The sequence below is a fragment of the Typopeltis vanoorti genome, chromosome 5 (assembly GCF_054136105.1).
Source record: "Typopeltis vanoorti isolate ZY-2024b chromosome 5, IOZ_Tvanoo_1.0, whole genome shotgun sequence".
Lineage (NCBI taxonomy): Eukaryota > Metazoa > Arthropoda > Arachnida > Uropygi > Thelyphonidae > Typopeltis > Typopeltis vanoorti.
Window position 1 is genome coordinate 134,704,830 of NC_143553.1, and position 26,553 is coordinate 134,731,382.

Here is a 26,553-nt window from a genome sequence, read left to right on the forward strand (position 1 = left end):
TTAATATGAAGGTCGAAACGTTGGGAAATTAAAATAGTTATTTATAACATGGTTGTAAAGTTCATAATTTCTAAAATGAATGCTGATCACCATATATCTAGTGGCTGTAATTGACCTGTAAGTCCACCAGGAATAACTGCTAGCTGTGTTCACAAATCTGCTGCAATCTTTTTTTGTCTTTTCTGTTAAATGTGCTGGGAACTGATCAAACACGAGCAGAGCTGGCCTCTTCGAGAGCCCTCCAGGTCTTCTGAACCAAATTTTTGCAAACCAAATAGCCATGATCTCTTCATTCATCCAGCCATTCTCATGAACTTTACAAGAATGCCAGGTGGCATGCCCTCTCTTTAGGATACGTTTTCCTCTTAAGAACCAGTTTTTGCACTCTGCACAGCATGAAAGGACAGCAGTATAGTGTTTCTTTTCATGACCACTTGTTTTGATTGCCACTGTTTTGCCCCTTTCATATCAACAGTTCTGTTGAAATGCCCATCAAAATTGAGAAGCACCTCATTCATGTTTGCAATCTGACTTGGTTCAAAAGCATATTTTTTTCTGAAGTTTTATGACATAGGAGTATAACTGTTGGATTTTATCCTCATAAGCTGGTGGCATTTTCTGGGTAAACTTGGTTTGCATTCTTATGGCCAACCCTTCTCTCCTCATGAAGTTGAAGCACTATTTGCCTTTCCTGTGAAATCAACAATGTTTATTTCTCTAGCAAACCTTTTTGCCTCATTTTGAATAAGCTTGGTTGACACATATCCCACTCTTGCACTAGATTAACAAAGATTAGCTTAAAACTTGGATTATCTCCATAATCCAAGTTTTAAGCTTCTGCTCCAAGTTTGGGCATTTTGCTGGTTTTCCTCTTGAGGCCCTCTTCTTTTTTGGCATTTTGAGTTGTTCTTCCTGTTTTCTCCACTGTCTAATCATACACTCAGTGGGAGGAGGTCCAAACCGTCTCTCTGAAGCTTTATTTCCATGTTCTTTTGCATAATTGATGACTTTAAACTTGAATTTTGAAGAATATGACAATTGTTTTTTATTTTTGGACATTTTTATGGGCTAGTGCTCAAAATATTGTTAATGCATTAACTTACCCTGCCAACAAGTTGCAGATGTTCAGAATCAGCAGTTAATGACGTCAATTGACAAAGGCTAGTGACTGGCAGAAGCCTGTTCGCAAAGACAAGGTACCGGCAGTTTTGCCATGGCAACCATGGGTCTCTCAACTGGTTATCTCCCCCCCTCCCGTGTATAAGACGACCCCCAATTTTTGGTCTAAAAATTTTAGAAAAAAGTATCGTCTTATACACGGAAAAATACAGTATACGTCTGCTAATAAATCACATACAATGTATACCTTCAGCATCCATTAAACTAGTTTTCCTCTTTTATTCCAGACAATGCTATCCAATACAAACCACAAAATTTTGTAATCAAAAAATATTGTTCTCACATGTGGGATGATTCTGCTAAGAGTTTCTTAAAAATTCTTGATTTGGTTACATAAAGATAGTAATTAGGTTAATCAATGACTCATGTCTCAATTTGTTCCATTCCTTTTGCACACAGATGTCAGTTTCTGCAGCCTGCATTTTTTACAGATGCTATTCATAGTTGAAATTCATCTATAATGGCCTTCTTTCTGTTCATTCTTTGATTTATTAAAAAAAAAATCCACTGTCTTTTTTGTTCCCATATAGGGAGTAGACGAGGCCATTTTAGCCCTATCTAACTTTTTGGAGACTGAGTAGCAAGTTCAATCTCCACTGGTAGCCAATCAGAGATAGCTGGCCCAAGGCTATCACTAATTAATCAGTATGCAGTGAATAAGGTGGCTAGCAAGTGTCTCTAACCCTAACACAATATTTTCAATGTCTGAAAATAGTGTGGGTTCAACGGCCGATTTTCTTGAGTTTCCAGGAGAAAAAACTCACTTGCCCATACCAAAGATTGACTAACTCAGGAACCGGTCAAAAAAAAGGCTTAGAAAATGTTCCTAGAACATTTTCTAGAACAGGAAGAACTCTATGGTGCTTGTTCCTAGAGGAACGAGCGCCGTAGAGTGCAAATGCCACTTCTACTAAGCTACACAGGCTCACTGATTTATTTATATATATATATATATATATATTTATAATTTTCCAATATCAGTATAATAAAAAGAGAATATAATTTCCCCATGCAGAAATACCCAACTTAGTAAAATATGGGTCATTTAAATCAACAGACTATGTTTTTCTTAGCGATTTAATCTAGATTCTAGAATAAGAAAAATTAAGAAATACTGATTCTATTTGGAATGAAGAAAAAAAATTAAATAAAATATTTATTTACAAAAAGTTTTACAAATAATAAAATTTCTATTTTACACACATATACACAGTAATCTATTTATCCAACCTTTCTGGCTCCTGAAATTGGACTTTACTGTGATACTTGTGAGTTTCTTTTTTTTTATGCTCTAATCTAGTCATAAAAATATTTCACATGCAAACTTTTATTTGCTCATGCCTTGATTAAGGATAAAAGCAAAAATTTCTTGTCAAGTATAATTTACTTTCCTTCCCGGCTGAGAAAACCTACTACCACTATCATGGAATCATATCTATTAAAACTGACATACATATAAATATAAAATGCTAGCGAAATTTGATATTATAATAAATAATTTTCGGTTTAATTTCTTCATGTAAATATAAAATGCTAGCCAAATTTGATGTTATAATAAATAATTTTGTTTAATTTCTTATCTCATTTTTTATTGCGTTAAAGTGATTATCTTATTTGAATTTCTAGATTATTTACAACTCAACTCAACTTCAAAAGGCAATTTCACAATATGCAATAGTTCACATTGTAATTGGCTTAACATGAAACATCTGTATGTATAAAACATATCAACTATTTTATGTTTCATATCCATGCTACTTCAATGCTATATTACTTTCAATGCACAATTTGTATCCACATTTTGCTCGACATGTAAACACATCAAGGATGGTAGGGTAGTTAATGCAAGCACAATTATTGGGCCCAAATTACCTGTCAAAATCAACTCGCAAAATAAATTAAAAAAGTATCCATCCAACTGACTATTCTAAAAAAAAAAAAAAAAATTTAAAATACAGGTTATAGTTCACTCGTATAAATACCAGATTCGCATTTCTGAAAAAATTTTATTATTATTTCACCTAAAGTCATTATCAATCGTTATCCTATCAAAGACTAATTATCCGATCAGGGAAGCAACTGCTGTTTAAATAAGCTACATAAGCACTGCATGTTGTCAGTTTTGTAATTTATTTGATTCATCATATTAAGAATATTACCTAATTTACTTACAGCCATCCATTTTTATAATGAGATAATTATCTGAAAGTTGTTTTTCTTAACTCACTGCAGATTTTGAATATATACTTTTTGCCTCTCACAATGGCAGAAATTAGTGCTGGTAGTTTATAGCTTAATAAAATTGCTAATTACAGTAGCTAAAGTACAATACTCAGGATGCTTAGAGATTCACTAGACCAATCAATGCCTTTCCATCATCAATAACTCCTGTCAATGATCTCCCTCATGTAAATAACCCTACCTCTCTTTTGTCAATGTCTGTGCTGAAATTGATGTTTCACATAATACAGTGGTGTTTTAGCAAGTATGAAAAGATGACAGTGCTAATTCTGTTGGTATTTACTCCCCCATTTTCCCATTCCTCTTCATGTGACTGTTGGTTGTTTTGGATTTATAGCCAAAGCAAATAAGGCTATGAGGTTAGTGTATTATGTAAACCCAGTTTGCCCTGTGGGATGAAAAACCCTTGCACCTCTCTTGCTCTCTGACACTGGCTAACTCGCTTTTATTGAAAATCCCTGATAAAGATTCTTTTCACCTAAATGGGATTTGAACCCAGGTTTTCCAACCAAAAGGCACTGCGATACCAACTAAGTTTTATACATAGGGAGAGGCTCTCCCTATGTATAAAACAGCATAGCAAGCACTGATTTCAGTAGCTTCACGCAGATTGTACAATAATTTCAAGTCATTTTATTTCTGTTTTAACATTCTTTTCAGTACCATGACAGATACTTTCATTTCATTAATTAAAACACTGATTTGAGATATTCTGCCCATTAAGATGTAAAAATAAACAATGATTCTATATAAAAGTATTTTGAAATTAACTGAGAAGAGACAAAGAATAAAACATGAGATACTGCTGGCTGTTCAGCAAGTGGATAGCATATCAACTCTCCAATCAGATTGTGGATCTGAATCCCACCATGGGCATGGATGGTTGTAAAAACCTGCTCTCGAAGAGCTTGTATAGTTCCTTGAGTTTATAAGGCTTCTCTCTTTTTTTTTTTTAATCTGCACACACATTTGAAAATAACAAAAATAAAACCTTTACTATTTATTTTAGCAGTAATTTATAGATTAGTTTTTCTCTCTCTCTCTCTCTCTTCATAACATCACTAAATTCATAATAACCTGCTAATGCAATCTATTAACCTCAAGTCTTCACAAAACTTTATGGGAGAAAGGGGGGGAGCTAAATAAAAGTTACAACTTCATGTCTTATTTTACTTAATTGTTTCGACTTATGAAAGAAAAAAAATATACTCAGATAAATTTGTTAATAAAATTAAAAACAATTAAGTATGAAATACTTTGCATAGGGTTGGCTGAAAACTACTGGTTTTCTACACACAGTGCACTGCAATTCAGTGCTTCTGTGCAATATGTTAGGTATATGAATTTCTTTATTATTTATAAATAACTCCTGTAGTAAACAGCTCCTTATTTATTAAAATTTAATATATATTGTCTCTTGCTACTTCTAGTAGGAATTGCTAAACTGTAAAACAACATGGCATGTGTAATATGACATAGTATGTAGATTGAGGACTAAGTACAGGCAGCCCTCGGTTTACGCATCACTTCCGTTCCTGAAAAAACGGGCATAAACTGAATTGGCGCAAAACGAACCCAATTATAATGGGAGGTACAAAGTTATGTTTTGTGCAGTCAAAAAATATGCACATGAAGTATGTGTAACATTATTATATTTAAAGCTTTCATAATACATACATATATATTTGTTAAAATAAAATTATTAATAACGAAAACAAAACAAAATTATATACAAAAAATATGAAACTTCAAAAAGAATATTCAAAAAAACCAGGAACTTCAGCATATTTCTATGTTGAAGTTCCTGGTTTTGGATCACCTGCATTTTTTTTTGAAAAAAGTATCCAATGTTAACTGCCTAGATTTTCTTTTTCTTTCTTTAAGGAGTTCAGCGTAAGGTCGAATAGATGTGATTACACTCCTTTTTACGTTCACACTCGGTTCCCAATCGTGGTCCATTTCGCAGAGTTCATCAGTCAATGTCTCTATGCTTGCAAGGATACGCTGTAAATCGGCCAGTTTTATATCTCTCAGAGGACCTTCTTTGTTTTCTTTCTCCTCCTTTGGATGTTGACTTAATTGTTCAGCTAATTCTTTTAAGTCTTCATTGGAAAGCGGTTTATCATGGCTCTCTAAGACTTCTGTCACATCTTCAGCTGTAACATTGTCCAATCCCACCTCTTGCGCAAGCTTGGTAACATCTTCAATAACATTCACCTCTTGCTCTAATTCCTCGAAGTCATGCATAAATGCTGGAAGAAGTTTTTGCCATGCTCCTTTTTTAAACACTTTGCTGACACTTCGTTCCAAGCTGCCGTGATGTTGTTAATGCCCTTCAAAATATCGAATGACCACCAATAGAATTTAATAGTTTTTCCTGAAGTGTCCAAAACTCTTACCATTTCCATAAATGTTATACGGAGGTAATAGGCTTTGAAGGTTGATATAATCCCCTGATCCATCAGTTGCAAAAGCGATGTTGTGTTTGGGGGCATGTAAACAATCTTGACATCCAATGGTGTTCTTACTTCAGCAAGGTTTTGAGGATGTCCAGGGGCATTATTCAAGAGAAGCAATGCCTTGGCTGGCAAATCATTTTCTTTACAGAAGTGAAGCATGGTAGGTCAAAAATAATTTGTGTACCGATTTATAAAAATGTCTTGTGTAACCCAAGCCTTCTTGTTCCATTTCCAATAGACTGGCAGCATGGCTTTTAGACCCTTGAAGGCGCATGGTGTCTGCGAATGGTACACCAACATTGGTTTAAGCTTCAAAGTTCTGGAGACATTTGCACCCAACAAAAGCATAAGTCTATCTTCAGTTTTAAAACCTGAAGCGGAACATTCTTCACATAAAATGAAGGTGCATGATGCAATTTTTTCCAGTAGAGCCCAGTCTCATCAATATTAAAAATGAGATCAGGAGGATAACTTCCTTGTTCTATACAGGCTTGAAATTCTTTAGGAAAAGCAGCCGCTGCCGCAACATCTGCACTTGCCACCTCACCACATAATTTGACACTACGGCACTTACTTCGAGACTTAAATCTCATGAACCAACCTTTGCTTCTTAAAAATGTTTCTTCGCCTCCATCTGTCTTTTTAAAATCCTCAAAAATCGTTTTTGCTTTCTCAGTTATAACAGCCTACGTCAAAGGAATGTTTTTCTGATTCAAGTCATCCACCCATAATGATAATAATTTTTCCATCTTTTCATGAAGTTTACCCCTGCTATAACTTACATGTTTTGCATTTAATAATGCTGTAGATTGTTGCGCAGACTGTTTTATTCTATCTGCATTTTTCATAATTGTAGTAACAGTCGATCAAGGTAAGTTCATATTTCTACAGACATTAACATGTTCTGGCCATCTTCCATTCTTCGAATCACTTCCATCTTCTTTTCAAGTGTGATTGATTTCTGCACCTTCTTAACACCAAGTTCTCCTAACTTTTCTGCACTTATTTTATCAGATATGATATGTAATTATGTACTTTATTAATTTAAATACGTATGCATGTAAAAAAAATTAAATAGAACAATTACCATATATTATTGCGTATAATGCGAAAAATTTATGGTTAAAATTTATGGTCTAAAATTAGGGGTTCTCATTATATGCAGATCTTAAAAAATATAACATCTTATTAGACTTGCACACACAATACTACCTAACGCCTATGCAACCAAATCTACTTGACCCACTCACATTCGGCGACCGAGCGCGCATCATATCTGTGCATAAAGCCAGTAATGTAAGTAGTGCTAATATCCCACCCCCTTGGCAGGATATTAGCACAGTTATATTGGTTTAACCACAGTTCATTTTAAATATTATTCGTTAAACAAACCTAGCCTGAAAATGAGCCAACAGAAACGTAAACGTTCATCTTTTGAAGCAGGATTTAAATTGCGTGTCGTGCAGTTTGCAGAAGAACATAATAACAGTGTTGCTATGAGAGTAATTTGGTGTAGCAGAGAGTAATATTAGACTTTGGGGTAAGCAAAAAGAGTCTTGAAAAAATCCCCAAAATGAAACGTGCCCGTCATGGATATGTAGCATCCTTTCCAGAATTCGAAGAAGAGCTAAATGAATGATTTTAACGCACTGACAAGATGGCATTATAGTAACAAGACATGCATTTCGTTTTCGAGCTCTACAACTCAAGAATGGTAAATTCAAGGATACACCAGGTATTTCATCTTTTCTTGCTTCGCCTGGGTGGTGCAACAGATTTATGGAACGCAAAGCATTAAAATTACGACACCGAACAAAAATTGCACAGAAGTTACCAAAGCAGCTTGAAGAAAAAGTGGAGTCCTTCCATAAATTTATCGTAAAATTACGAAAGTGTCACGGATATGAACTTTCCCAAATAGGCAATATATGGATGAGATGCCCATGCACTTTGATATGCTTGGGAATCGAACAGTAAACTCAGTTGGTGAAAAGAGTGTCCTCATAAAAACAACGGGACATGAAAAAATGCATTTTACCATTGTTCTAGCATGCATGGCAGACGGAACCAAATTAAAGCCAACAGTGATATTTAAAAGGAAGACAATTCCGAAGCATATGAAATTTCCACTAGGTGTCTTAAAATAAATAAAGAAGAAAATCCCAAGCTTCTTTAAATAAAGAAGCTTGGGATTCCATACCATCTGAAATGATTCAATGCTCATTTCTTAAATGTGGAATAAGTAATTCAATGGATGGATCTGAAGATGACATCATATATGAAAGCGAAGATGACGCATGACAAAATGGAGAGCATGATAACGCAATGCCTACAGATGAATTTATAAATGAAATGTTTGATGACAAAAGATGAAGAATTTAAAGGATTTTGACATTTTGTTTTAAAATAAATATTTCTTACATTAATTCATATTGTTTTATTTATAATGTTAGGGAACAAGATTAACAGATCGCATTATACGTGGACATGACATTTTAGGGCTAGTTTTCAAACAAAATTTCTAGTTCGCATTATACGTGGATTGCATTATACGCGAAAATATACGGTAGGTAGATTCAACAGTAAAACTAGGTTTGATACATATATGTCGTAGTAGCTCGGTAAATACTCAAACATCAGAGTGCCTGTTAGCGTCGTTTCTCAGTCAGACCACACTACAGTAAGAAAGCACATGCAGGCATCTGGCATTATTGTAATCGGGTAAATTGAACCATCAAAAACCGAGGGCTGCCTGTAGTGTAGTGTAGTGTAGTGTGGTGTGGTGTGCCCTGCCTCTTATGATAAGTGCTTGGACTCCCTGGAGACATCACAATAATAACAAGGGGGGAAAAGTCACAATTTTGTGGATAAGAAATAATAAAACCTACAATTTCCTCAATTTTATCCAAATAACATCAATTATATGCTTAACATGGCAGTCAAAAATAACTTACTATTTGGCTAAGACATATTTATGCTGACTCTTCTTTAATGAACCATTCTGTTAATTGGTGCAACCAATGAAAGATAATTTACACATGCAGGCCTTTTTTTGCCACTATGCATGCACTGTAGAATAGTAAGAACTGTTTCATGAATTTCAGGAATTTCGAACATAGCCAGGATCCAAATTTGGCTCAGACTGGCAATGTCAAAAAACAGGCTAAGACAAAAACAAAGACAAGACCAAATTAAGGGGATAAAATATTGTAGAAACATTGTGATTTGGCATTGCTGACAACTCAACTGACAATTCAATACAGTAAGATGACACTCTCCTACCACAGGGACTGAGGAGTTGATTGAAGTGATGATTATCAATCCATCAACAACAACAGCAGCAGGAGAAGATGGCAAATAAAAGAATGAAGAAATTTGGAAACAGGCACAAGACTAAATAGATGTTTTAGTCAACTATACAGAAACAAAGAATGCGTTTAGTCATCTAGAATTTAAGAACCTGCAAAGTTTACATCCCCCATTACATGCATTACTGTGAGAAGCAATTAATGCTCCTGGAACTGAAGAATCTTTGGTAGACTGGAGTCATCTGAATTGGAATGTACTCAAGATTCCTTGGTTTCTGATCCATAACAAAAACAGGTGCACTTTGCAAAACATTCCTGGCACAATATAAAACATTTGGTAAGTTTCAAATTAAAAAAAAAAAAAGGGAAAAAAAACTTTTTGATAGCATCGAAATGATTATTCCCATTTTAAATTTCCATAATGAGTGTATCAATGATATTTAGAACTAAACTATACAGGAAATTTCATATGTAGTAGTTTAAATGCAAGAACAATAGGCCTCTCTACTAGGCTTGACTGGACAGATTCTACATCTCCAAACAGACTGTTCTGATCAGAAATCTTCCATCCCTTCCTGTATCTCAGACCACAGCATCATCAAATTGGAACTCTCACTATCCTACAAAGCATGCAAACAGGAAGTGCTTATTAGATATTTAATAATACCCTACTGCAAGACCTAGAACGTGTACATAATCTCCAGGCATTGTTATCCAACATTACTCAATCATGAGATACAACAGAAGCCATGAAAACGTGGTGGCCCAAATGAAAATATCAACTGACAGCATTGACACAAATCTAAAGCCATCAAAAATATCAAAAGAACTGAACTGCAGCTCCAGTTCCTCACTAAATCAAGTCCAAAATACCAATTGGTTCTCCAAGCCATACAAGCACATCTAGAACAGTTTGCCAAAGGCACCTTACTTAGATCATAACACAAATACACACTTAGTACACAAACATAAATCTATCAGATGCCCCCAAAAAGTGCTTCTTCACTCTAGAAGTATAGATGTGTAGGATCAATGTTTCTGCAATCTGTTCTCAATGGAATGTCCTGTATGTCCAAAATATGAGACAAGACAATCACAAGGGATACCTGATGAACATCTGGGAGGGAGAGAGGCAATTGCTTATCCTTGGTAAAAAGTAAAATGGAAGAGAGTAAGTTTTTTCAGGATCCTTGCAATTGATTCAGAGATTCCAGTGATATAAGGGATAGGAACTCACTTAACTCACTAGGGTTAAGGTCAGCTTCAATATAGTTTAAGGTGAGAGGGATTGGAGTTTACAAGAAGCTGAAAACACTTTTTGTAGACCACCTCATTTCTATAGACTACCAAAAATACATAAAGATGTTCCTCTTAAACAACTGAAGGTTGTACGGACTCTCCCACCTATTGCACAGCGAAGTTCCTGTCAAAGGCCCTTAAGACCTCTCACACTAGCCATTTCTGCTTTATAAAAAAAAAAAAAAAATTGTCCTTACAACTTACTGTTACCATGGTTAGCGTCAATATATTCAGTTTCTGTTTACTAATGTTTCACTGTCTGAAACTCTTCACCTGTTGTCACAAGCTTTTCCTCCTGATAAAACTGTTCAATTTCATCATGCATTCAGGCTACTTTAGCTTTAAAACCTTGAAGATGGTTTGCCATCCAGCCACAAGCTACTTTCTAGGTAGGCTATGTGGATGACAATTTTGATGGTATGTCCACATCATGAAGCTGATCTTCCTTTATTCTTAATGAAGGAAGATCAGCTTCTCTACTGAATCATGTTCACTATGGGAAAGGAAAATAATGGAAAATTAACATTCCAGGACATCCTCCTCTCCATCTGGCATGCTGACAACTTCAATATATTGAAGTGAAGCTAGGTTCACTACTGAACCTAGCTTCACTGGCCAATACATATGTGACTTGGCACATCATCTTACTCAGAAAACTGGCATCATTAAAACAATTACCAATAGAACTCATGTCATATGAAATCACTTTAAACTAGAACTTGACACTATCCAAGGAATCATGCAGCAGAAAGTCCTCAATCCAAAGAAGATCCAGTTCATTACATCACTTATCTCTGAACCAATTACAAGGATCCTGAAAAAGAATAACCTGGTACATACTTTCTTTCTTTCTTGTCAGTAAACTCCTCCATATTACTATCCACCGAGATAAACAGTTTCTCCTCTCCCCCTCTAAGGTGTTTGCCAGTGTTGTGTCTTGAATAAACTAAGAAATGCTTTAACACGTATTATTCAGGACACAACTTTAATTTAACTTAGGCAGAGAATGTGGAATATTGGCAATAGAATAAAAAGATAACTTTATGAATACAAATCAATTTAAGAACAAGGAATTGTATAAAATTGTTTGTAAGATATAATCTGTAATGCATGTGGGCCAGATATAGAAATCAATGTAAGCTGTTAAATCTACTCAAGCGCCCCATTTCATGTACTAAATTAGCAAAGCCTGTGAGCCAGAGTTCAAGGGTCACTTTTAACCCTCCTGTGTTACGCGTACAAAAAAAGGGGGGGGAGGTAGTTACTGGAAAGAGAAACTAAGGCGCTTTCCAAGAAGAGCAAAACAAGTGCACGTGCGATGAAATAGAGGAAGCTGAATACAATGACGAAATCCATGTGACCGTGTTGATAGGCATCGCGATGGCTGAGAAATACCGAGAAGAGAGAAAAAACAAAAAGGCCATGCAAACCCCATTCAAGGCTTTTTTTTGTTACTGGTTCCTGACCTCTCTCGGACATAGGTCCAGTCTGCTCCATCGGAGAAGTTCCTGGCTGGCCTTGGAAGGCATTGGTTCATCTGTCGCAGCGTTTGGAATGGGCCAAGCTATTTCCTTGGACTAGGATAGCTGATTGTCGTGCGACGGAGGAACCAAGCAGATGCCGTCCGTTTCAGGCGATGTTCCCGTGCCATATCCTTTCTTTCCCGTTGAGATTCCATTCGTATGGCTGATCGAAGGTAATCAAATAGTAAGCAGAGCGAGGAAGCCTTGATAACTAGACAAGGCAAGAAGAAAGACATAGCATCCAATCAGGGATGGTAAAGTAGACCTTTGTTTTGTGAATTCCAGTCATAAAAGAATGTGATCCCCTAAGAGAATTTGTAAAATGGACTAATATTATGGAACTTTAAGAATTATCTAAGATTTGACTCAGGCCCATTTAATTAAGAATTGTCTGCCCAACAAGGCCAGGTTTATCTCTGTATGAGCTAATAGTAATGTGTAAAGTAATATAACTAATGACCACGTGTGTGTATAGAAGGAATGACAATTGCCTAAGAAATAATGTTAAATTGCTCATAATAGTGGTCTAAGCAAGTTCATTTGTGTGTTTAGTAAAATTAGTATTGAACCTATCGCTTTACTTGAGAATATTTCAGATATTATGTTAGTAATGCTTACTTGTATAATTTCTCAAGTTTATTAAAATGTTTCTTTTAAGTACCTGCCTGACCTTTTTTTATCTTATGAATTCAAACAGCCGCTCGTAAAACATTGATGAACTGAGCGGGAATGAACCCACGTGTATGAATAAATAGAGCGATCCACGACTGTATGAAAGAGATTAGTGAACGGAGATATAAAGTTTATTTTAGTCTAATCATCATGTATCATTCTGAGAGAGCCATCCTGGGTAAGAGTCCCATCTATCCTAGGTATTAGCTGGCGCAGTTATAATATAAATTTTGTTAATGCTTATCGGGTGAACTCTATCAGAATGGTGTGTGATTAAACTATAGGGAGGCCAATAGGACTGCTTATTAATAAGGGGAAAAGAATTTAGTAGAGAATAAACGGCTTACAGAGCATATAAAGAAAATAAGTTAACCGTATAAAATAAATAGAGTAAATGAGAGAAAGAGAAGGAAATATAACACCAGATCCCTTATAACTGTCTTATATCATATTTTGGACATAAAGAATGTTCTATTGAAATCTGAGAACAGATTGCAGTAAAACCCACAAATACAACCTAGTTAAGCATAGAGTTGACAATGATCATAAAATCTTCTAGTCAAGAACCCATCTTTTACATAGATGCTGAAGCACCTCAACATTGCCCCAACTTGAATTGGAATAACTGTGTTTCCCTACCAAACATTTGCAAAACTCTCATTATTATTATTATTTATTTATTTATTTTTTGTAGAAAGTTTTATTGTTATGCTACAAAGTCCAGGTAACCCTCGTATAACGCAGTACTTATACAATGCAGTTTCGATATAACGCGGTCTACAAATTGTAGTATCCCTTGTTCAACGCAGTTTCGATATAATGCAGTCTACAATTTCTAGTAACCCTTTATTTATTTTTTTCATATTTTTCACTGCGGGACTTAAAAATCAAATTTTGTCTTCGTTAAATTTGTGTCTGCCCGTATTGTGCAAGTAGTTATAAGTATTGAATTTAGTTTTGTATCACTGAATAAGGTACTGTACAGAGGCTTTTGCAGTCTGTGTTATTCTCAACAAATAGTGCAATTAGAGACAGATGGAATAAAAACAGTGCTAACTAATAAATCACATGTCCCCTCTCATAGAACCTATGTTGTATAGACTTAAGCAAAACCATATGCTGCACCGAAACACAGTATCTAACTAAAAACTGTTGTCCAATTTTTCAATTATGAAATAAAGTGTTTGTTTTATTGCATTTGAAATTCTCAATGTCATTATGACAGATCACAAAGGCTAACTTAAAATAAAAGACTACCAAGAATTGAAACATGCCATATAACGAATGTGTGAGTTCGCCTGCCAAGAAGCCAAAAAATTCAACCAAGGGTTGAAACGTTTGTGTGAGTTGAGTCAGTCAGTAATGAGAAGTTCCATCAGAATGATAAATGACACCCTGTTGTGAATGTGTTAAAACTAATACTGAATGTTGTTATGACAGTTTCAGATGTTATGAAATTCGACTGAAGAGAATTAGCATTTCAACTCAACACTTGTCGGTTGTTTTGTCTTTGGGTCGCGCGATCTTTTGTTAATACCGCACCAATCATATGCATGTCTTTATAGCTGCTGTCTTGTGTAAAACAAAATTCAGCTTGTATGTATTGTAACAATTAAAAAAAAACTTGAATAATTTATAAGCGTATAAAAGGATATCATCTGTAAATCATTGACATGCCAGCAAAATTCTCAGACGTGCCATAGGTTCGGCATCTAGGGTTTACTGTATGAAGTGTTTATTGTTGAGAATTGTCTTCGTTTTCTGCCAGGAAAGTGCATTTAAAATCATAAGTGTGTTATTCTCAAGATGAGCAGTTTATTTTCTGGTAAGTTACATAAATATGTAATGCTTTTTTTTATGTAAAAGTTTATTTTTATTGTAATGGCCACTAAAACTGCAATGAAAGGGAAAAAACCAACATTGAAGAGGAAATTGATTTCTCTGGAAGAAAAAATTAAAATCTTGGATCGGTTGAAAATTGGAGAAAAACCAGTTGTTGCAAGGATTCTGAATTTTAAATGAATCAACAATTCGAACAATCAAACAAAATGAACATAAAATCCAAGAAAGTGTTATTGCTGGGTCAACGGTAAGTGTAAAGCGCATTGCTCATGTTTGCGATATTCTAATAGAAAAAATGGAGAAATCTCTAAAGAAATCTCTAATGATTTGGATAGAAGATTGCACTCAAAAGAAAATTCCTTTGGATGGATACCTTATTAAGCAAAAAGCTCTCAAAGTTTATAAACATTTAAAAGAACTCAATCAAGATTCTTCAGAAGAAATCTCTCAGCATGGATTTTGTGCCAGTAAGGGTTGGTTCGAAAACTTTAAAAAGCGGTTTTCTTTGTATAATCTTAAAATCCAGGGAGAATCAGCATCAGCAGGCGTTGAAGCTGCCCGGAAATATCCAGCAGAACTTTTAAAAATCATTAAAGAAGGTGGTTACAGTGCAGACCAAGTATTCAATGCAGATGAATCTGGGTTATATTGGAAAAAAAATGTCAAAACACACCTATATTTCGAAAAATGAAAGATGAGCTCCTGGATTCAAAGTTTCCAAAGATAGAATTACTCTACTGTTTTGTAGTAATGCATCAGGTGATTATATGACAAAACCAATGTTTATTAACCGATCTGCAAATCCTCGTGCGATAAAAGGACTCGAAAGTCCACACTACTTGTTTATTGGTAGGCCAACAAAAAAGGCATCGGTTACAGCTAGCATGTTTGAAAATTGGTTTTTCAAGTGTTTTGTACCCGATGTAGAAAGTTACACAAAGAAAAAGAATATCGACTTCAAAATTCTACTAATTTTAGATAACGCATCAGGCCACTCAACAAATTTAAGCCATCCGAATATTAAAATAACTTTTTTGCCACCTAATACTACTTCACTTATTCAACCACTCAACCAAGGAATAATATCAACATTTAAGTCATATTATATTGGGACAAACATTTCAATTAATTTTGGAAAAAATGGAATCCAATCCAAATATGACACTGCCTCAGGCGTAGAAAGAGTTTTCAATATTGAATTGCGTAAAAATTATTTCTCTGTCCATTAAGGAATTACAACCCTCTTCGCTGAATGCTTGCTGGAAAAAAATATGGCCTGAAGCCATTCTGGATCAAAACTTCGCACCTCCAGTGGATGCCGAGCTACGTCGTATAATAAACAATGCACACATTTTTGGTGGAGAGGGCTTTTGCGATATGGTTGAAAATGAAATTAGTGAATTAATTGATGGAGAAACAGATTTAAATGAGGAGGAACTGGTACAATTAATAGATGGCGTCGAACTAAATGGCAGGGAAAGTTCTGCCGAAGATTCTGATTGTGATGAATCCATTAAAGAATTCAGTTTAAAGAAATTAGCAGAAGGATTGGACTTGGCAAGAAAGTTAGGAAGTTATTTTACGGATAATGATTCCTCAACGGAGCGCTCGGGAAAATTCACGAGACAATTGGATATTTGTTTAGTGCCATATTATGAACTTAATAAAAAATTGTAGCATAGTGAAAAGCAAAGTTTTATTACTGACTTCTTGATGACTAAACCAGCCGAAGTATGCAATAAGAATTATACAAATGATGTCCAAGAGATTTCAAGTGGTGACAACCTCCGGCCACTTAAAGAACATCAACAAAATGTTATTTCTGAAGACAGTGATGACAATTAAAATAAGAGCTTTATTTTATTGTGTCTAAAACATTTATGCATTATGTGCAATGAAATTTATGTACAATTTGTAATTTTTTATAATTTTTTACTACGTATTTGTCTCATAGTTTATGTTTTCTTAACTTACATGAATTAAATAAAAATATTGTTTTTTTTGGATATGTCATTGTCGTTTATATAATTATAAAAAAAATATTATAAATTATAAAAAAAAATGATTTCAGAACCTAACCCTACTTTTTCTATGTGATCTAAGTCTCGTATAATGTGGCATTTCTATGGAACCTAACATCCACGTTATACGAGGGTTACCTGTATATTATGCGTAACAAGAAATTACATTCTTGTTTTAGCCCAAGTGTAAGCAAACAAAGTTTGTGCATGAAGCATCTTCATGACTAGTCTACTAGTATATTGAGGTTAACTTTATATCAATTGCCTGGATAAGGCCCATCCCATAATGCAAAAGCATTATGCAATAGTAGGATAGTCATGAAGATACTTCACATGTAAATTTTATTTGCTTGCACTTGAGTAAAGAAATAACCCAAGAATATAATTTCTCAGGTATAAAATTTTCTATAATTATCTCTGATCTAGTGAATCACCATATTATTACCATATCACCACATAAGAAACAACAAAGCACGGAAACAGGTAACTCAGGAAGTAATGGAAATCAGGTAAATGAGTTGTTTGTAAAAAGAAAGATGTTATTTGGTATGGTGACTCTCTAATAAAACATGCTATTGATGAGCGAGTTATAACTTTCAGTTATCCCAGAGCAAAAATTAAGAATATGAAGGAAGCAATTCAAAAACAGAAAAGAAAAGTAAATGAGATCGTAATTACAGTAGTAGGTACTAACGACTTAACTAGCGATAAGTTCAGTATGAGAGACGAGAGGGCTGATGGAAGAGGTGAGAGTGAAGAGTGAGAAAGTGAAAATTGTCAGTATTTTATTTCAATATGATAAAAACGAATTAAGAAGGGCTATCATAGCAAATGATTTGATGCATAGGCTGTGTAGAAGCCTATGCATTGAAAGAGAAGGAATGGATGCAAGTTTTTTGATGTTTGGAGTGCGTTTGAGGGAAGATTGGATTTTTATAAAAAGAGACAGCCTATGCCTGAATGTGTTTGGTATCAAGAGTTTAGAAAAACTAATAACTGGTATGAGACCTAACACAGAGAGTCAGGGAAATTAAATTATAAAGGGAGAATGGTGAGAATGTGAGTGTAAGAGTGACACCATTATATAACTGTGTTAATGATGGGCATAGGCTTTGTCATGGAAATGTTGACAAGGAGGAACAATTTTGACTTTGTGTTCATCCAGTTTGGACCCATCAAACATGTACAAAGATACATTTTTGAAAATTATGGAGACAACTACCGTGTTTGAGTAAAACTTTAGTTTAGTATGAACCAAAATATGAAAAGTGTGCAAAGATGTCTACATGTATAAGGCACTAGAGAAGAATAGAGATCTGCAAGTTGTCCAACTGTATCATGCAGACTGCACACAAGAGATTATACAAAAGAACATGCAGATAGATTATTATGTCTGTACACGAATGCTAGGTGTATTAGAATCAAAGAGGTAGAGTTTGTTGCCTTAGTTGGGACCTCAGAATGTAGGCATTAATGAGACCTGGCTATCAGAATCAGACATAAAAACTGGTATCAAGTGTAAAGGGTACAGCATTTTTAGGAAGGACTGAGAGGATGGGAGAGGAGGGGGGGGGCATGCTGCTAATGATATTGGATGACTTGAATCTAGTTGAGACCTATGATTGTAGTACTACAGCTAACAGTATTTCATGTGGCAGTGTGTTTGAAGCCATCTGGTGTGAGGCAGAATCTAAAGAGATCAATTACATAGTGGGGTGTTGTTATAGACCTGATGAATCAGTTGCTAGTGATGAAGAAATGCATCACCAAATAGAAAAGATGAGCACAAAAAGAGTAATCATAATGAGAGACTTTAATTATCCAAATATTGATTGGGTGGCAGTAGAATCTCATGAGAAGAATGAAAATGCATTTATTGAGCTATTGCGGAACAACTTCCTCAAGCAGCATGTGACAGAAGGAACTCGAGGTCAAAGAGTATTAGATTTGATTATAGTGTCAGAGGGTGTTTCTGTTAAAAATGTAACTATTCTGCCTCCAGTTGGTGACAGTGATCATACGATACTCACTTGGGAAGTGATTAAGTTTATGAATGTTCAATTCAGAAAAGGTTACATGCTGAACTACAAAGCAGGAAATTATGACCGTCTGAGGAATATACTTAGTTCAGTGGAATGGGATTGGTTGCTGGATGGGAAGAATATTGACAGTGCATGGGAAGCATTTAAACCATACTTGAATGATGCAATATCAGGATGTGTCCCTAGAGTTCATGGAATAAATAGGGTGGGAGTCAAATGAATGTAGAATCTTATTAAGAGATTCATAAGAAAAGGATGATGTGGAAGGAATACCGTGTGCATAAGAATGATGTCAGTTATGAAAATTATAAGCAGCAGGCCAGAAGAGTCACAACTGTTGTACAGACAGCAAAGTCTGAGTATGAAAAGAAACTGGCTCTATGTGCTAAAGACAACCCACAAAAATTCTATCAATTATGCTGCAAGTAAAAGAAAGAATGAATATGAAAGAAAAACTCTTCTAAATGCAGATGGCATGAAGGTTACAGATGCAGAAGAGGTTGTTCAACTAATGAGTATCCATTTTGTTAAATGCTATCAACCTTGTGTACATGACATTGAGCTCACTGCTACCTCTTCACTGGATGAAGAAACTCAGGTGTATGAGGATGAGATATTAGAGCTGTTGCACAAACTGAATAAGAATTCAGAAATAGGGACAGATGGAATATCAGCACTTGTTAAAAGAGTGTTCAGCTGAACTGGCTATTCCTTTCACCAGGCTGTTTAATATGAATCTCAGAACAGGGAAGATTCTGCAGGAATGGAAAGAATGTATGGTAATTCCATTGCACAAGGGTGGTGCAAAGACCAATGTATCCAACTATCGACCAATTAGTATCTCAGGAGTGGTGGTGAAGATTTTGGAAAAATTGATCAGGGCTCACATTCAGAAATTAATTGATAGTGAATCTCTACTTTGCAATGAGCAACATGCATTTACTAAGGGAAGGTCATGTTTTAACAACTTGCTTGCATTCTATAACAATGTTACCATTGAACTAGACAAGGGGAATGGATAAACCACGATATTTGGATGTTGCTAAGGCTTTTGACAGAATATAGCATGGTAGACTGTTGCATAAATTGAAGAATATGGGTTGGGGTTATAGAATATTAGCGTAGATCTGAGGATGCGAGTCTGCAAGATTTAAGGTAGCCAGTGGTGTACCACAAGGATCAGTGCTTGGTCCACCATTATTCAATTTGTACATTAATGATACTGGAAAGGATTTGACAAGCTACATACAGCTATTTGCTGATGATGCAAGGATAGGTAGGGTAATATAGGGCAAGTACTGCATATCAGGAATGCTGCTGATATACAGTACTTGCAGAATGATTTGAATAGGCTGGAATTGTGAGTATGGGAAAATGGATGTCAGTTCAATGTCAACAAATGTAAAGTCATTCACTTCGAAGTGATTAGATATCCAATGTCGTATTATACTGGTTGGATTATGCTAGAAGAAGCTGATGAGGCTAGGGTTGTTAGTGTTAGTAAATAAGAAATTGAAGTTCATGGGCCATGTAGCAAAGATTGCAAATATAACTCAAAAGATAATTGCAATGCTGAAACAAACATTCACATGTAACGATAAGGATGTCATTTTGCCTCTTTACAAGGCCCTGATAAGACCTCACTTGGACTATTGTGCACAGGTCTAGTCTCCTGATTTCCATTGTGATTCTGATATACTGGAGAGAATGCAAAGCATAGGACAATAAAATGATATCAGATTTGTGGTATACTAATTATGAAGACAGATTGAGAATTTTTCGACTGGAAACACTAGCAAACAGGAGAAAGAGGGGTGATATGACTGAGACTTATAAACTTCTGAAAGGGTCATACAGGTTTCCAAGGTTAAATCAGTGCAGAAGATATCACTTCTGCACTGATTTTTAACCTTGGTATCTTCCTTAGGAGATGAAAATGAAAGCTGCTAAGAAGGGGTGAGGGCTAGATTTTTCTCTCATTGGGTGGTGCGTGATTAGAATGGATTGCCATTGGATGTTTTGAGTGCAAGCAGGGTGAATGAATTCAAGAATAAGTATGATAGCTGGTGCATGTAGTATGTGGCCTCCCTCAATGAGTCCCTGACTCCCTGGAAGTTTTAATAATAATAATAATTATTATTATTATTAAAAACTCTGGATCAGATATAGTTATAGAAAGTTTTATATCTGGGAAATAGAAAAGATATCACTCTACACTGATTTAACCTTGGAATCTTCCTGGATCTAGCTCCCATTAATGAGACATCAAGAAAGGTTGAAACTGGTCTAGCTTTGTTGGTCTTCCAATGTTTTTTTGCATTATGGAATACCGAGACAATTGATGTGAAGTCAACAGCCTCTATATGCAAACAGACTAGTTCTAAGATACATCACATGCAAACCTTGTCTACTTATGCTAAGGCAAAGGATTAAGATAATATATCTTCTTGCCAAGTATTATATATGTTGTACTACTCCCCCCACACACACTGTATATACATATTTCATAAGTACTGATTTCATATCTACTGTACTGTGATCACTCTACCATGCAGCTTGTTTATAAAATCCGTTGTTATTATTCTGTCTTTTTGAATTGTCAATTACACTGAAGACAATCTCTAAATTTCAGATTGAAATATCTATTTAATAATAAACTGTCTTGTGGTTATTTTCTGAGACCACCCTGAACAGTTACTTCTTGATTTTTATTGCTGGATTACATATAATAAATTATCAATGTATCATAATAATATTGTTTATTATGATACATTACAGACTTTACAGTTGCATTTTCAAAATCTTTCATGAAAAGATCAGCTGAATAGTTATTCATATCAGGGAATGGTTATTCATATTAATTTTCACATTAAAAAAAAACAAAACTATTTTTCTTAGGAGAAATCACAAACTCACTTTTATATCACTGCTTTAAAGTATTAATTTATAATGTTAAACTTAACACTAATTAAAAAAATAGTTAAATATTTGTTACCTTCAATTTCCGTATTTTCAGCTGATATTCTTGTAAATTAGGAGAATAATCAGTATGTACAAAATAATCTGATGGGGCAAGTATCAATCCTATCACAGTTAAGTTGGGACAAGAAGCTATGAGAAAAATTTAATTAATATATCAAGCTGGTATTTTTTATGACTTTAATATAAAACTTAGCTTTTTTTTTGTTTAATGTTAAGCTTTCAATAATTCTTTGTAAAAAATAAAACTGATTGTAAATTATAATCTTGATTTATACAATTTCCCATTAAAAAATTACTTAATATTCAAAAGAAATCTAGATCATTTTTGGATCATTATGGAATAAAACTTATATAGGTAGAGTGTCCTGTTGATTTTGTGAAGAGAAATCAGTTGCTAAGAAAGTGTCGCAGATGTGATTGATTTCTGTGTAGAGGCTAGCGTGGTCCAAGTGACTTAATTTGCTAAGGTTTCGATAACACCATATTACCGGGAGGAGTAGTGATGCGAGACATAAGTACCTTCTAGTGTGGGTATGTTTCTGCAGACAGAAAAGGATCTATTATGGTAGTTGGGTGACCAGAATGTCAAGGAAAGGCTGACAATTACTGTTCTCCTTTTGAATGGTGAAATGGATCCTCGGTGTTGACTGTTGAGGTGTGCTAAAACATTTCTAAAGCATCCCAACCATGTAGTCAAACAGAGAACATGTCATCAACATGGCATAGCCATATCATTGGTTTGAGAGGGGCAGACTTTACAGTTGCATTTTCAAAATCTTTCATGAAAAGATCAGCTGAATACTCTGTCTATACCCTCCTACCAAAATCCAAAACAAAAGAAATCCGTTGTCATTTCCTACATCCAGGGCACTTCATAAAAAAATCTCACGGGGTTTTAAAAAAAGTACTACATACAGACCTCCTTTAAGCCATACCATAAATGTAGGTACTGTTATCTGCTCATTAAAAGATCTTATCCATCATCTAAACCAGTGTTTCCCAAAGTCTGGTACACATACCCCATGGGGTAAGCAAAAAGTCTTTAGGGATATGAAGCACTTTTTTTTATTTTGATTACTTTTCTTTCTTTTTTTTTTAAACATATTGTCAGAGATAAGTGCAGGTCTATTCTAAATTTTTCAATAACCAAAAATCCTAAAGGAAGGAAAACAAAATGTATGTATTGGCATGTATTGAATGACCACTGTTAGGGCCTTGTCTGGTTGATGGCATGGTAGTGTTTCAACTTTCTGCATTAAAAGTTTAAATTCAAATAGTTTGAGCCACACAACTGGAACTCTCCAATAAATTTCAGAATCATTCGTATCTTAAACTGTAATGGTTTTCAGTGACTGTTTCACCACATGTGCATGTAACTATACATTTTTCATTGTGTTTGTGATGAATGTGCAGGTTATATGAGCACAGATAATAGTAATACTCTTATTTTTCTAGCAGTTGTGTTGTTGTTTATTAAGAAATCTTAAAATGCAGTCTAATAATAATTAATAATAAAATTAATATCTCATTTTTTGTATTTCTTAAACTCTTTAATATGGATCACTGGTTAAAAATGAGATGCCTGCAATGTACAACAGAAGTTAATGATGTAAATGAAAACAATTGTAACTGAAAAAGAATATGTGGTTGCATCAGAATCAAATATTTTTAATGAAATAAATGAATGTGAGGCATTAATTTATTATAACACAAATGTTAAAAAACAAGTACCTTTATAATTATTCATATTTGACTGAAATATTATTAGACTTCTCCGAAATTGCCTTTGCCTGAGAGGGGATATGTCTCATGTTATTAAAATTTTAAAAGAGATAGACAGGTACTGAAAGTTTGCAAAACACTGATCTAGACCAAATTGGGGTCTACCACATTCCTTCTCCTACAAACTATTTTACTTAGAACAAACTGGAAAAATAACACTTATTTGACTGGAGGAACACAGAAACTGTCCATTATCTGTATTTCATGTATTTCTTGCTTCATGTATTTCAGCTGTTCTAGAGTAGTAGTAGCAGACCATGCCATAGATATAGATCACTGGATTCAATGGAACAAAACTTCCCTTTTGAAAAGAAGCAGATATAAATCAGAGAGACTATTTCTATAATCTACCACAGCATTATAACATTCGCTAAATCATAACAAATTTGGCTGTCCTGCTTTACCAAAAGTCTGGAAGACCATCACTGTGAGCCCTCAGCAAGATTCTATCAGCACACCCATAGAGGGCAACAGTTAGGACTGTAGGATCCCTCTGACTCAGTCTTGTATTTGTGTTCCTTCTGGTGTGCATGCATGCTTCACGTATTTCTTTTGTCCATGAAGATGCTGTGGTGGCCAAGGTGAAATAGTGGCATAGTAATTTATTATCTAACTAAATTTAATTAGTAATTATTGTTCTTAGGAGATGTTTCCTTTCTCCATTAAACATGAGTATGTTTATTAAGAACATATAAATATACAATCAAATATAAACTGTCACATCCTCTCACAAATATAATATATTTGACAAATGACATTATAAAAGAAAAAACACTAAACATTGAGGGTTAAAAGACTATGAACAACACAGACAGTCTTTATACATAATTAGCATGAAAAGTTGTAGTTGTATTTGAAGCTGTTCTTTCGTTTGTTGCATTGTTGGGAGAGTGCATGTTTGCTGCATCACGTGAACGCCAGTACATGATTACAGCTGAATGACTATCTGGGAGGTTGTAGCTTAAGTTATTTAGATGAACAGGATTGAGGATGATTTCTCTAGATTCCACAATTTTTCTCTCTATTTCGTCACTGCAACGGAAGATGTCAGTATATTTTACAGGCCGAAATTAGTAGTGTGTTTATATTAAAACCTTTTTACTTAAATCTCGGTTCTAGTCATTTAATTTTACATAAAACTATGTATGTTAACCGAGTCAATGATCATTCTGTCATATACATATATATATATATATATATATATATTAATAAAATAAATATTTCATTAATATATACCTCAACCTTTTATTAGTGCGGTGATTACATTTCATGTATTTAGGTTTTTGCCACCTTAGGTTTCTGCCTGGTCTCCGATGAGAATTAACAGTTTGAATCTAACTAATAGTATGAAAGCTATTAGCTAGATTCAAACTGTTAGTTCTCATCAGAAACCAGGCAGAAACCTAAGATAGCAAAAACCTTCTATTCAATACAATGGAAGTAACATGCTAGAGAGTTACATTCTCCATAAGTGAATTCTTGGTAGGTACATAGCGTATCCTGGTATAATTTCCAAATTATTCACTGATTTTTAGAAACTGCTGGTGTGATCTTTTCTTTGATGTGACTATCCCTAGCTAAATGATACTCCTGTTGAAAATTTATTTATCACTAGGTTAGACTATAATAGATTTAGTTTAATCCTTTATCCCAGTGAGAGCAAACAAAGTTTGCGCCTGAAAATATCTTCAGGACTAAATATAGTGTTGTACTATCTTATCCAGTAAGTAGTGCAACACCAAGGCGACTCAAAAGGTTTATCACCTCAAAAAAGGTGATAAACCTTTTGGCAACTCCCATAGGCACAGATGACTTGCTACTGCTTCTGCCTGGTATCTCCAGCTCTGGGCCTGGCTCCCACTGAAGAGACCTCAATAAAGGTCGAAACTAGTCTGGGTAGATGGCCAATCCCTTTAATGCATAACAGTATACATATCCACATAGGAAATGTGTTTTGCATTATGGGAGATACTGGGTTAGAAGTGCCTGGTAGCTTGCTCCACCTTTGCCACGAGTCGCCTTGGTGTTGCACTACTTACTGGATAAGATAGTACAACACTATATTTAGTCCTGAAGATATTTTCAGGCGCAAACTTTGTTTGCTCTCACTGGGATAAAGGATTAAACTAAATCTATTAAATGATACTCCTGTTTGAGCCATGATTTGACATGTGGAATAGCATCAAACTCTTCCAATGATTTCTCCATTAAAATGATAATCATCAGTTGATCTGTATCCTCCTCATCATCAAATTCCTGATATGTACACTCAGTGGGTGTACAGGATAATATTATGACGGTGCTACATGAAAAAGTTACATCATACCAACTTCAAGTTGACAATTTCCTTCAAATCTGTTATCTGTCAAGACTCCAATATTATCATATCATATTTCTGTCTTCTAAGGCACATCACACTGTATCAATCCACCTAAATCTTTGTCTTCCTCTGGGATTTTTCCTGCCAGCCTGGCAAAGAACACTTGCTTTGCTAATCTTTCTTCTCCCATTCTGTTTAAGTGACCATACCACTTGAGATTAGCTCTGCTAACACATTCCTGAATGCTAACAATGTCACTTTTTTCCAAATATTTCCATTTTTAATGATACTGCCATTGATGCCATCCATTCACTCCCCTAATCTTTCTCGCAGCTCATACTCATGGTATTCAGTCTTTGGTCAAGTGTTTTATTTGTAATCCAGCTCTCAGATTCATAAGCTAAAATTAGTTTGAATGCCTTCTTGTATACAGCTAGTGTAGTGTTTTTTCTAATTCTGTTGTCTATTTCCATATTTAATTTGTTGTTTTCACTAAAAATTGTGCCTAAATAGTTGAAATGTTTTATTTGTTCTATAGGTTCTCTATTCAGGATGCAACTGAGGTTTTCAATGTTTCTGCCTTTTTTCATTGTCTTTGTCTTTTTATTGCTGATTTTCATATCAAATTTATTACAACAGTTATTCAATTTAGAGAATCTTGCAGACTTGTACTGGATTTATTTAGAAGTATAACATCATCTGCATAAAATAAAGAGCTGAGATTAACATCTCCAATTTTGATATCAAGTTTAATACCACTTTCCTTCATAATGTGATCCATATAGATAATGAATAGCAATAGAGATAATGTGCATCTGACAACATCAAACCATCTTCCTGTACCTCCTTCAAATTCTAAATGCTGACTTACAGCTCAAACAGA

The 26,553-nt window shown here is 34.8% G+C and overlaps 1 protein-coding gene across 4 annotated transcripts in view; it reads right to left on the bottom strand.

The window, feature by feature from the left end:
- Window positions 1–26,553, bottom strand: part of LOC150106836 (uncharacterized) — a 203,157-nt gene that overhangs the window by 9,449 nt on the left and 167,155 nt on the right. For all 4 annotated transcript variants that reach the window (XM_090393346.1, XM_090393344.1, XM_090393343.1 and 1 more), the window contains one exon: window positions 21,582–21,697. In XM_090393346.1, the coding sequence (XP_090249472.1) occupies window positions 21,582–21,697 (116 nt within the window). The remainder of the gene's footprint in view (window positions 1–21,581; window positions 21,698–26,553) is intronic.